The 13,698-nt window shown below is 35.8% G+C and overlaps 1 protein-coding gene across 1 annotated transcript in view; it reads right to left on the bottom strand.

Annotated features, from left to right (window-relative positions):
* The window catches only part of Ccdc178 (coiled-coil domain containing 178), a 362,700-nt gene that overhangs the window by 301,467 nt on the left and 47,535 nt on the right, over nucleotides 1–13,698 (bottom strand). The window contains exons 8-9 of the mRNA XM_048442360.3: nucleotides 6,354–6,433; nucleotides 3,680–3,880 (exon numbers count right to left, since the gene is read on the bottom strand). Coding sequence (XP_048298317.3) covers nucleotides 3,680–3,880; nucleotides 6,354–6,433 — 281 coding nt within the window. The remainder of the gene's footprint in view (nucleotides 1–3,679; nucleotides 3,881–6,353; nucleotides 6,434–13,698) is intronic.

The raw sequence follows: 13,698 nt of genomic DNA, 5'->3' as shown, positions 1-13,698 counted from the left end.
ATGGATAATCAGGAGAAGGAGGAGAAGAAGAGGAGGAAAAGGAAGAAGGAAGAAAAATGGGAAAAGAAAGAAGAACAGGAAGAAGAAGAAGAAGAGGGGGAAGGGGTGGGGAAGGAGGAAGGGGAGGAGGCGGAGGGGTGGAGGGGAAGGAGGAGGGGGAGGAGGGAAGAAGAAGGAGGAGGAGGAGAAGAAGGAGGAGGAGGAGAAGGAGGAGGAGGAGGAGGAGAAGAAGGAGGAGGAGGAGAAGGAGGAGGAGGAGGAGGAGAAAGAAGAAGAAGAAAAAGAAGAAGAAGAAGAAGAAGAAGAAGAAGAAGAAGAAGAAGAAGAAGAAGAAGAAGAAGAAGAAGAAGTTGGTTTTGCTTTATTTAGTTAGAGTTTCATGTCTCCATTTCTTTTAATTATTAAAATTTTATTTTATTTTTTCCTTTAATTGAAAATAGATTTTTCTCACATAATATATCCTGATCATGCTCTCTGATTCCTCTAAACTTCCCAGTTTCTTTCCACCTCCTCCCCACCCAAATCCACTCCCTTTCTGTCTCTTATTAGAAAACAGGTTTTAAAGAAATAATAATAAAAATAATTCAATATAAGCAAATAAGATAAAACAAAAACTGTCACATCGGAATTAGAAAAGTCAAACAAACACACACCAATCAGAGGCCCATTTTTTCGCAAACTCAAGAATACTATAAAACACTAAACTGAAGTCAATATATGTATGCAAGGGACTTGTTGCAGACCCGTGCATGCTCTAGGCATTCTGCTGTTGTCTTTTTAGTTCATCATTTTACGTTCTCTATCTTCTAAATTATATGTTTTCCATTGTGCTGATTTGTCTCACATTCATACCTGCCATCCTCTGAGTGTGTCCCTTCCCCTTTGTAACTGTACACATGTGCCTCGCCCATCTATCCTTCAAGGGGATGCTTTCAACATTCTCACTGTGGGAAGTTGCCTGTAGTTCTCACATCTAGGGGAGCATGCCCACTCTGCAAAATGTGTCACATAATGTCAAACATGCTCATTCTAAGGTCTGACATTTCTTCCTCTTCTGTGAATAGTCATAGGGAAGCAGCTGTGGCTTCACAGGCACAGACATGTGAAAAACGGAGCTGGTAAGAGGAGATACTCAGAGCACCAGGGGAGCCTGGGGCCCTCATTTGTGCCTCCAAATGGCTGGGTGTATGATAAAATGTATGTGTCACTTTATTTTACAAGAGAACAAAGCTATACAACCCAATTTATAGTTTATGGGATCATATAACACCTGATCTATGCTGCAAGGTATTTCTGTTTATCTCTTTTTGATAGAAAAAGCTAAAGGCTTTCTTAGACAACACTAGATACCAGGTAAAAGGAGTTGCATTTTCTGGGGGGCGTTGAAACTAATTTGTGAGCTGACAGAAAGGAAGGGACCAGAGCTACCAATATTCTTGCTCCGTTCTCTTCAATGACCTCTTCATGATATCCTGTGTGGATTCTCATTGGCTGACCCAAAGGAAAGCCAGATCACAGAAATGTCTTTAGAACAGCCATTGCGAATTAGCTTTCAGGGATTCTAGACAGCACACGTGCTGAAGGGAAAAGGAGAGTAGACTAGAGGAGAACCTGGAAGAGATCTGGGAAAACAACAGATGGGGTTTCTAATTTTATAAAATGTTTGTTCTGAAAAACATCCTACTTACAACTGTTAAAAAGATTAGAAGGTTTTCAAAATTTATTATACAAGATACTATGTGAATCAAAACCAGAAAAATACATAACTGTATTTTATAAACAGATTAATAATGTTTAATGATTATGTCTTAATTATATTCATATAAAGTCAATTGATTCGTGGAAATATTTTTCACACAGAAATGCCTTAAGAAGCATATAGCAAGAAGTTTAAAATATACTGTAAGCACAATATAATGCATGACTTCTTAAATAAAAGGAAGCAAGTAAATACATACTTTAATTTTAAATAGACCTTCAATAATATTGATTAAAGTGTAGTCCAAATCATGTTATTACCCATCACAAGAATTTATTACAATTATTAGTTTCCACTTGTATTCTTTTTATTTCTACAACTCCCTAAAGATGATTCCAAAAAGGCTCAAAACTATAGCATCTAAATGATCTTATAAATGACTTTTAAGCTAATCAGAGTAACATTCAATATATCAGCTCTCAACACTACTTTTTCTACCACTGCTAATGAGGAATGACATTTCGGAAAGCTGTAGATGATCGGTAAATGTGAATACAAAGAGTCCAAGGCACCTATTCTGACCCTGTCATTTTCTCATTATACTTACAAATCATGCATTTTCAGCACAGTAATCCATTAGTAGGCCATTAATGTTGTAAATTCCATCCAAGAAAGAATTACACAAAGGACTATTTAGATTATAATATTTTCTTGCAACTCCCTAGCAAATCATGCATTTTCAGCACAGTAATCCATTAGTAGGCCATTAATGTTGTAAATTCCATCCAAGAAAGAATTACACAAAGGACTATTTAGATTATAATATTTTCTTGCAACTCCCTAGTATGCATTTATCTACTTTGGAGATGATAGTTTTAGAAGATTTGGTATTATGATCCAAGGTTATTCATTTGTTCACCATGACATATATACTTTAAGTCCATGTTTTTTATCCCAGAACAATGACAAATGACATTTCTTAAGAATTTCCTATTCAAGTGATGGATTGTATGAGTTTATTATTTTTTAAAAAGTGACTTCAAATCAAAGACTCCTTAACTCATAAATTTACCTAAGGATACAATAAGAAGTCTCTAGTGTCTGAGGAACCTCTGGTGAGGAAGTTTTTGATGACACGGGGTTTGGAGAAAGCCAAAACAGCAGCCAGCATCTTTAGGTTGTGATATTCCACCCTACCACTCTCCGTGTATGCTCTAAGGAACAGCATCTTTCTCCTTCCTTCCTTCCTTCCTTCCTTCCTTCCTTCCTTCCTTCCTTCCTTCCTTCCTTCCTTCCTTCCTTTTCTTTTTCCTTTTTGGTTTTACGAGGCAGTGTTTCTCTGTGCAACTTTTGTGCCTGTCCTGGAACTAGCTCTTGTATACCAGGCTGGCCTTGAACTCACAGAGATCCACCTGACTCTACCTCCTGAATGCTGGGTTTAAAGGCATGTGCCATCACCACCTGGGTGAGCAATATTTTTCTTAAGCAGTTATTACCCAAGTTACACTTGCAAACATGTTAAGGTTGCCTTCCTGCTAGGAGTTCCTTTCAAACTGAATTCATTTCTAAGTTCTCAAAAGTAAGTGAGTATCATTCCCAACATGTCTTTAGGAAATCTGAATTTTCCTAGATTGCAAAAAGTGGCTAATGATATCGATTGGTCAGTCAGCTTTAATAACTGAATTTTAATAACAAACACTACCATAATGTTAAGTAAAAAATATATCAAATCTTGACCTATCTCCAAGGTACGTTAATGAATGGTGTTTCAACAAACTTAAAAGCCCACAGTCAAGGTTTGCATAGCACAGCACAGCACAGCACAGCACAGCACAGCACATTTGTGTCTGGACTCATTAAATCTTTAATACTGTATTTCAAACAGTCCTAGTTTATAAGCAACACATAATAGTAAATTGTTTATTCAGATCAATGGGTCACCCTGTCTGCTCCCCTATAGAGTCAAAACCCTTTTATTACCTTTCTGCACAGCTATGGGGAGTTCTTGGAGCTTCCAAATGGACCAACAGTCAATTTTCATGCTAATCCTTTTCTTTCTTGATTTTTGTTGTCTTAAAGCTTGTTCCGCTTCTGCCCTGTCTGTTTCCAGACTTTTAATGAGGTGAATGGCCTCCGATAACAATGTCTCCATTTTCTTTTTCAGCTCTGGACACTTCTTATCTTAAAATAGGAACACAAATTCATGTTAATCAATCAGCCCATAGGCAATGTGACAGAATACCAGTCTCATTTTAAGTAGCCTTCCAAATATTTATGTCTTTGAGAGAGGAACTTTAGAAAAGTTAATTTATTTTTAAAAGACCATTTTTAATGTCAAGCAGAGCCAGGTATGATGGCACAAGCCTGTAATATCAGCACACAAGAGGCTGATATTGCAAGATTCCTGTAGGTTCAGGAGACAGTCTGAGCTACAAAATAAGAGATTTGCCTGAAAGCAAACAAGGGAGACTTAAAAGTATGTAACCTAAGCATGGGAATAATACAAAGTTGGTGCCATATTCTTTGGGGACAGAATTTTCTGTGAACACTTATAAAAATTAAGTGGAAAGGCTCAACCAGTATCTTCAAGAGAATCTCTGGATCAGAAGGAAAACCACCACCAGAGCTGTTCCATTTTTAAATTGTGGCTGTGTTTTCTCCTAGTCTTTATGCACACAAATCACAATGAGCAATTAAATCAACACAAAGATTACTCAGTTCCTGGAAAAGAAGGCATTGACAGTCTTCAGCTTCATCAAATAATAACTTCTCTACCTACCCTTGGCAAGAATTCATCAGAAATTTCCAAATTCTATTAATTAATTCCTTAATTAACTCTGTTAATGAGAGACGATGCTATTGATCCCTGGTTCACAACTCTGGAATAACATGGCTTCATGTTAACAAAATATTTCCAGAGGTATTCATTCATCTTTCGGAGAACAAATTGTGTACAAAGCTTATTTTATCCGACCACAATAATATACTTTTCTCTAGAAAGAACAAGGTAAGGAAGATAGATGAGATTCCTATTTTGCTGGCATTTGTAGCTGTAATGGCTGAATTTCACCAACATGTGACATGACAAGAATATTTAAGCACAGCACCAAGAGAGGAAAGGACACCGTGAAGCAGAGACAGGAGGTAAGCCAGTGTGACAGCACCAAAGAAGAAGCTGATGGAGAAATCCTTTTTCTCTTTGGAAAATAAAGACAATGATTATTTTCCCCTGCTAGACGGCAGTTTTATAAATGGCCACATAATGGTTCTGAAAATAAACTGGGTTGCTGCATCATCTCTCCTATTCTAGGAAACTTGTCAAAGACATTGACATGTATCCTTTAAAGAATTAATTTTCATGGAGAAAACTAACTTTCTCTGGTCTACAGCTTTATCGGGTCTTTTTGAACCTATTGTTTACTTTCATCCTGGGTATGTTATTAAATGAATTTTTAAAGAAAACATTCATGGGACGTTGATAATATGTGACTCTCTCCATGATCAAAATCTCCCTAAGTCTTTACTCTACAGTGCACAAAGATACCCCTGTCACTGATAACTACAACACTTTAGTTTACTGGAGTTACATGTGTTCTACCAAAATTATTCTGATTTCACAAATTACCTTTTACTTTCTTTAACAGCATGCAAATAAATATTAAATAAGTAAATAATTTGCAGTGCCTTTGATCCAGTTTCATACAAACCTAATTGTATTCCCAGACCAACTCACTTAGTATGTGTAAACAGAGACTTGCACCTTTTAACATAAACACTTTCAGACATCCACTACCCTCCTGGCCTCACCGTGTGTCTAGTCTCATATGTGCATGCTTCTGATGAATGTTATGCTAGGTACTTTTATGGTGACTGTGGTCACTAATGAGTTGATTTGTTTTCCCATATTCATGACATATAAACATTGAAGCTTTCTTCTTCTCTATAGTCATTAATACAGAAATAATTAAATAAAAATTGGTCAAAATAGAGCCTTAGAATGAACGATGGTTTGGAAAAAACAAAACATTTGTTCTTTTAATGAAATGTCCTGAGTCCATCAGTTTTGCTCTTGTGAAGACATTTGTAAATTTTTGTGTCAGGCAAAGAAGAGACACTTAATATAATCCCAAGCATATATTCATATATGTTGAAATAATATTAATAATAACTTTAAGCCAATATTTAAAATTTCAACTTTTGTGTTAGATTGTGGTAAATTCTGATCATATGAAAGCCACTGTACCACAGCTACTTATATTTGAACGTAAGTTAAAAGGAAACTTAAGAATTAACTTTCTCAGTTTTATTGGACACATCCCAGCAGGATAATAGCTGCCCCACTGGAGAAACAGACAAACACTACCTTGATCACTGCTGAAAGTTTTTTTTTAATGTTTCTCAACTTTAACTGGCTCCTTGAGCTATGGACAAGTATCACTACTCACCAAAACCTCAGGCCAGCGGTGGGTATAGAATTCATTAGTGGTAACTACTAGTGCGGGGCATGTTTCTCAGAATGATTCCGTAGGCTCTTTTCTTTACACAACATCCCACAAACTCATAAAATAATAATTGTGGATTTTAGAACTGTATTAAATAAAAGGTCAATGACCAAAAATATTTATATATCTTTAAGTATGAAAAGCAAACTTACCCCTTGCTTTTTCTGGGCGGACATCTTTCTCTGGGGCAGTGACGCCCAAATCTTCTTTAACATCTGTAGTGGTAGAAGTCCTACACATACATAACAAAGAAGACAGTATCAGTTTGTAAAAAATACATGCATTAAAAGTTAAATAAAATTTGCTAAAGCATTTGTGTGGAATGTTAAATGTCATTTACATGGCTATCCTAATAATAGTAGAATGTTATAAGAAATTTTATTATCCAGTAGTATTTATACTTAAATTAATAGAAAGTTTTATTTATTTATTTATTTTAATTAATTTATTTATATAAAATTTCCACCTCCTCTTATCCTTCCATTTCCCTCCCACTCCCCTCACTTCCCCTCCCCCTCACTCTCCAGTTCTAAGAGAAATCAGGGTGCCCTGCCTTGTGGGAAGTCCAAGTCCCCCCCCCCCCATCCTAGGAAGGTGTGCAGCCAAACAGACTAGGCTCCCAAAAAGCCAGTACATGCAGTAGAATCAAAATCCAGTGTCATTATCATTGGCTTCTCAGTACGTCCTCATTGTCAGCAACATTCTGATAGTCCGGTTTGATCACATGCCCGTTCAGACCCAGAACAGAAAGTTTTAAAACAATTACAAATACCTTGGGCTTTCTTGACATTAAAACAGTATTCTTATTTAGAAATTTGTATTTTTAGAATTTTTAAGATGTGGCTTGATTTACAAATTGTGTGTGTGCATGCATGTGTATATTCGTTACACATGTGTGGTAGCTTGCCTATCAGAGGAGTAGATTAAAACCCCTGGTGGTGGACTTCAGTGGTTGTGATGTGCCTGAGGTAAGTGCTGAGAACTGAGCTAGGGTCCTGTACAAGAGCAGTGTGCCCTGTAAAGCCTTGAGCCTGCTCTCTGGTTCCAAGAGAATTTTGATTAAAGATCAATAGAATGAGATGATACATACTTTGTTTTCAGATTAGTGAGTTCTTAGAAGTCAATATAAACCACAAAGAGTAAAGGTAACAATTTCAGACATGACGGTAAAAAGATTTTTAGAAAAGTAACCAGAAAAATGTTATTCTTTCTAAGGCTCTCTTCTTACTGGGGCTGCATAGTTTGGCTAATAACTTATTTCTTACTCTCAGGATTTCCCTAAGTCTAATGCTAGGATCCTAAGCCAAGTCTTCACACCTTTTAAAAATTTTATATTTTCACTGACCAAAATTTTAACATGAATCAAGCATCAATGGAAAAGGGGGTGTTTCTTAAGCTCGTCTAAATCATTTAATTGTACTAAAGATTCATTATAATTAACAAAATCTCTACACATACCAAATACCTTTAAAGCTCAAAAAATAGCTCAAGTTCAGTTATTAGCTTGGAGATCACATGCAATATCATATAGCAGTAATATTTCAGATTTTATAAAGTTCACCATCAAATTTTACATCTCACTTTGTTGCCTACAATTTTCCATTATTTTAATATCATTAATATTTTCACTATTTCATGTTACTATTTTTAAAGATATTTTAAAAGCATGTTTTTTATGAGATACATTAATTACCTTCTTTCTTCTTGATTTCGCTTTTATTTCAAACTTTTTTTGCTGAAAATCATAATTTTTTTAAATTTTTAAAATAATAAAAATATCGTCCTCAAATCAAGGATTAAAAAATGTTTTTTTTCTTTGGCTTGCAATCTCCCCTGCATATTATGACAATCATATACTATTAACTTTAGTTTTGAGGGTTTCTGTTGTTTGTAGATATAGGCCTGGTTATCATGGAACTCTCTATGTAGATCAGACTTGCCTCAGTGATTTTCCTGCCTCAGTCTCTGAGAGATAGGATTAGAGACATGCACCACCATACAAGGCTAGTTGTAGTCTTGTGTATTATCTTTTGGATTTTGTTCTAATTTTAATACTAATTAATTTTTTATAGTACTTTTAAAATCAAATTTTAAAAATTGACAATTTCATTAAGCATTCTCATCTCTCCCTCCTACTGATATTTATTAATGACCAATCTGCTTTCTGTCTGTATGGATGGAGCTATAATGAATATTACATATAAGGCCCCTGCCCTTAATATATATATATGTGTGTGTGTGTGTGTATACAAAACCTGTATGTAATATATGTAAATATAGATGAATACATATGATATTTGTCCATATTGTATTATTATTATTGTTATTATTATTAGAACTTCATTTTTTTAAAAAATTCTATTAATAGTAATACTTTAATATTTTTGTTTGGTAATTTTATATATATATATATATATATTAATCAACATTTTTTCCTTTATTTTACATACTGGCCACAGTCTCCTGTCCTTCCTCTCCCCCAGATTCCCATCTACCCCTTCCCCATCCACCCACTCTGTCTCCATTCAGAAAGAGGCAGTCCTCCCACGGGCTTGAACATAGCTTGGCACTTCAAGTTGAGGTAGGGCTGAGTTCTTCCGCTTGTATAAAGACTAGGCTAGGTAATCTAGCATAGGGAACAGGTTTTCAAAAGTCAGCTCAGTGCCAGGGACAGGTCCTGATCTCACTGCTAGAAGTGTTGCAAACAGACCAAGCAACACAGCTGTTGCACATATGCAGAGGACCTGGGATGGTCCCATGCAGGCTCCCTAACCATTGGTCCAGAGTCCATGTGTTCCCATGAGCTCAGGTCAGCTGTCTCTTTCCATGGTATAAAAATATTTCATTGAGTAGAAAAACCACACTCTTAACTCACGGATAGATTTTTCCCACCTTTTATTTCTTATGAAGCCTGGTGCTTTGCACATTTGTATTTAAGTTTTCACTTGAATACCTGTTTCAAATGCTTTGGGGATGTATACTTTAGAGTGAACGTGTCTGGCCCTAGGGATCGTTCAGGATTTTACATCTTCAGAAACTGACAAGCTGAGTTTCACTGTCTGTATTATTTGTCATCGACACCAGCAGTGTACAAAGAATGAAGTGTGGAACAGAAAAGAACTATTGCTCTTGACTTCTTTCAGAATTTAGGCAGAAGATCTCCATTGTTATCAGTTCATGTGCGTCAAAGCTTTCCAGAAATGTCTTCTATTGTTTAGGTACTGCTTTTAGAATTCTAGTTATTTAAAGTGTTTTTGTTATGAGAAGCATTGTTTCTGTCACATAATTTTCTCTTTAGGTTCAAACAGGTTTTTCTCTCCATTTAATTTATGTGAAATACTAGACGGATCCACTTTTGTGTACCAAATTATCATTACTATTCTCAGGAAAAATTCAACTTGTTCATCATGTGTAACTCTATAAATAGGATGCTGAATTCAGTCATCGATGGCACTTCATTGCAGATTCAACAAGAGAATTCAGATATGAACCTGCAACTTTCTGCCAATGTCTTCATTTGCTTTTGGCACCACACCAAAAGTGGCATCACAGAGTAAGTGGAGGAGTGTTTCCAGCTTTCTGTTGTTTCTTTTTTGTTTGTTTGTTTGTTTTTGTTTTTTAGAAACTTGAGAAAGCATGATAAAAAGTCTCACTTCAATATTTAATAGAATTTGTTCTTCTTTGTTATGATGATGGTGTTTTGGCTTGCTTGGGCTTTTTTTGGTTTATTTACTTATGTGTTTGTTTTGCTTATTGTTTTGAAGAAGGGTCTTAATATATAGCTTAAGCTTGGTACTACCTGACTGTCATCTAGCCTCTGCTTCCCTGATATTTGGGTTAAAGAACATGACAACTCTACCTGAATAAAGGTTTTTTTTTTAATTCTAATTAAACATTTTTATACAATGTATTATGATCTTGTTGTTTCCTTCTCCGAACTCTTCCCAGATCCTCTCTCCACATCCTTGCCCACTGAACTTTTATGTTTTCTCTCTTTCTCTGTATTTATGAATGCATGTATGTGCATGTGTGTGCATAAGCAAAGACATGCACACACACAAATTGAAAATCAAAATAAGACTGTTGTTTTGTCTTGTTGACCATGTCCTTTGCTTTACAGAAGCTTTTCAGTTTCAGGAGGTCCTATTTATTAGTTGTTTCTCTCAGTGTCTGTGCTAATGGGATTATATTTAGGAAGTGGTCTCCTGTGCCGATTTTCTTCTCATTTCTCTCTATGAGGTTCAGTGTGCCTGGCTTTATGTTGTGGTCTTTGATTCATTTGGACTTGAGTTTTGTGAATGATGATAGACCAAAACGACAGTCTACAGAATGGAAATAGATCTTCACTAACTCCACATAAGACAGAGGTCTGATCTCCAAGATATGCAATGAACTCAATAAATTGGTCATCAAAAGAGCAAATAATCCAATTTAAAAATGGAGTACAGACCTAAACAGAGAACTCTGAACAGAGGAATCCAAAATGGCTGAAAGGCACTTAAGGAAATGTTCAACATCCTTAGTCATCAGAGAAATGCAAATCAAAACAACTCTGAGACTCCATATTACACCTGTAAGAATGACCAAGATCAAAAACACTGATGACAACTTATGCTGGAGAGGTACTGGAGTAAAAGATTGCATTGCTGTTGGGAATGCAAGCTGGTACAGCCCCTTTGGATGTCAATGTGGTGATTCTCAGAAAATTAGGAAACAATCTTCCTCAAGACTCAGTAATACCACCTTTGGGTATATATCCAAAGGATGCTCAATCGTGCCACAAGGACACGTGCTCAAATATGTTCATATCTGCATTGTTTGCCATAGTCAGAACCTGTATAAAACCTAAATGTCCCTCGACTGAAGAATGGATAAGGAAAATGTGGTACATTTACATGATGAAGCACTACACAACAGAAAAAAATAATGACATCTTGAATTTTGCCGGAAAATAGGTGGAGCTAGAAAACATCATTTTGAGTGAGACAACCCAGACCCAAAAAAAAAAAAAAAACAATTACCACAGGTACTCACTCATAAGTGGTTTTTAAACATAAAGCAAAGAAAACCAACCCACAAATCACAATCCAAGAGTACCTAGACAGCAATGAGGACCCTAAGAGAGATATACATGGATATAATCTACATGGGAAGTAGAAAACCAACCCACAAATCACAATCCAAGAGTACCTAGACAACAATGAGGACCCTAAGAGAGACATACATCGATATAATCTACATGGGAAGAGACATACATGGATATAATCTAAATGGATATAATCTACATAAATAGGGGATCATGGAGACCTTGGGAGAGGGATGAAGGAGAAGGGAGAGACAGGGAGGGGAACAGAGAAAAATGTAGACCTCAATAAAAATCAATTAAAAAAAGAACAAATAAGACAAAAATGCCAAAGAAAACAAAGCCCACAAAAATAAACAAACAGATAAACAATTATGAAGCTAAGTCTGTGTTGTCTAACTGCTCCAGGGCATAGTGTCTGCCCTGAAATGTGCTTAGTATGCCCAATGACACACTTAAGAAAACTGATTTTCACTTTGTCATCAGGTTTCAATTGAAAATAGCTTCTTGGCTGGGAGTAGATGCCATGTCTACTGCCCCCTCTTAGTGTTGTGATCCCATCTGGATTGAACCTGTGAAAGTCATATCCTTGCTTCCACAGTCTCTGTGAGTTCAGATATGCATCAGCCCTGTTGTGTCTGGAAGACACTGTTTCCTTGCAGTCATCCATTTGTCCAGGTTCTTACAATCTTCCTGCCTCCTCTTTCCCATAGATCCTTGAGTCTTGAGGAGAGGGCTTTGATGAAGACCTTACACTTAGCACTGAGTGTTCCAAAGTCTCTGGCTTTCTGCATCTTATTCAACTGTGGGTCTCTGGGTTAATCCTGATCTATTGTAAGAAGCTTAACTGATTGTAGTGGAACAAGGCACTGATCTATGAGTACAGTATGTCATTAGGAATCATTTTATTGCTATGCTCTAGTTAAAGCTATTTTGATTACTAATACCATTTCCTTAATATTTATCTGTCAGCTAGAATTTTTATTTTCTTCTGAGTCACCTATGGTAGCTTATGTGGATCTAGAAATGAACAGAATAGAGCATTTTTATTCATTCCACCACTTTAACTTTAGATTAGAGTGTTTAATCTATTTTCATATACATTAACTGCTCACAACAAAGGGTTTATTTCCTCTACTGTATAACTATTTTTCTATATTATTAATACTTTCTTTCCCGGTTTCTGTATAACTGCCTTATTTTATATTTTATGACTATTTTTGAGGTGTTGTTTTATCCATTTTTTGATGTAATTTTAAGAATGTTTCTTAGTCATTGTTTTGGAGGTGACACTTAGCATTTAACTTAATAAACATAAATTTCAATGAAAACATTGTTGCTATTTCAACATTAAAATACTGGCCCAGTGAGCTCTATAAAATATGATGGAATATTTTATTATTACCATAAACAGTGAATTTAAGTACTGTGTGCTCAGCAACAAATATTTGTAATTCTGAGGTTTGCTCATTTGTCCTTTAAATAATACAGGGAAGCAGTTATGAGTCCAAGATAATACTAAAATGTACATGTATCTTTGTAGTCTTTATTATTTCTAATTGTTTCTTGATATGGTCTTTAGGTAAACTATCTGCTATCCTTCTGTTTCAGTCCCAAAGACTACCTTAAGTCTTCCCAGTGGATAGATCTATTAATGATACACATATTTCATCTTGGGTGGGATATCTATACTTCTTTTTTATTATTTAAACAGACTTATATGAAACTGAAGGAATCTTAGATGACCTAGAATTGCTTGGAATTTCTTTGAAAGTCTTCAGGTCTACAAAGATTTGGGTGACAAGCTGACCACAAATCTGACTGAGGATTTCTTGGACCTGCACAGTCCCTTAACCCTTGATGTTTAATGGTCTCTCTTTTTCCCCAGGATTTAAATAAATTGTTTAATATGTTTGTTTGTGTCAATCTCTTAAGTTTTATTCTATTTAAATTTCACTAAGTTTAATAAAGTGTAGGTTTATGTATCTAGCCAAATTTTAGAAGACTTTTCAGAAAATTTCCATAAACTATTCTTCCTCCCCCCATTTCTCTACCCTCAGTGGCATGGGTTTACAGTGCATTTGTTGTGTTTCCTGTGTTTATTTGGAAGTTATTGCTTTCTTTATCACATGCATTTCTTTTCCCAGACTCTTTCTTCTAAGGCATTTTGATCTATCTGTGGCTTTCTCCAGTTATTATTTATTGCCCCTGGCAGCTGTGACAAGAATATACTGCCCAGATGCTTCCTGAGCACTGTTACAAGAATTAGTCTGGCTAGCCAAAACCTTAAGATGAAAATTTTTGAAAATAAAATCTTGTTTCCTCTGTCATTGGAATTCATAGCACCAGTATGGGATACTCTCCTCAGGGCTACCACTAACTCAGGAGAATGGAAAGAGGCGATGTAGCCTCCT

The sequence above is a fragment of the Myodes glareolus genome, chromosome 13 (genome assembly GCF_982192425.1).
Source record: "Myodes glareolus chromosome 13, mMyoGla1.1, whole genome shotgun sequence".
Lineage (NCBI taxonomy): Eukaryota > Metazoa > Chordata > Mammalia > Rodentia > Cricetidae > Myodes > Myodes glareolus.
Note: the sequence above shows the minus strand (reverse complement) of the source record. Positions and strands in the feature narration are given on the sequence as shown.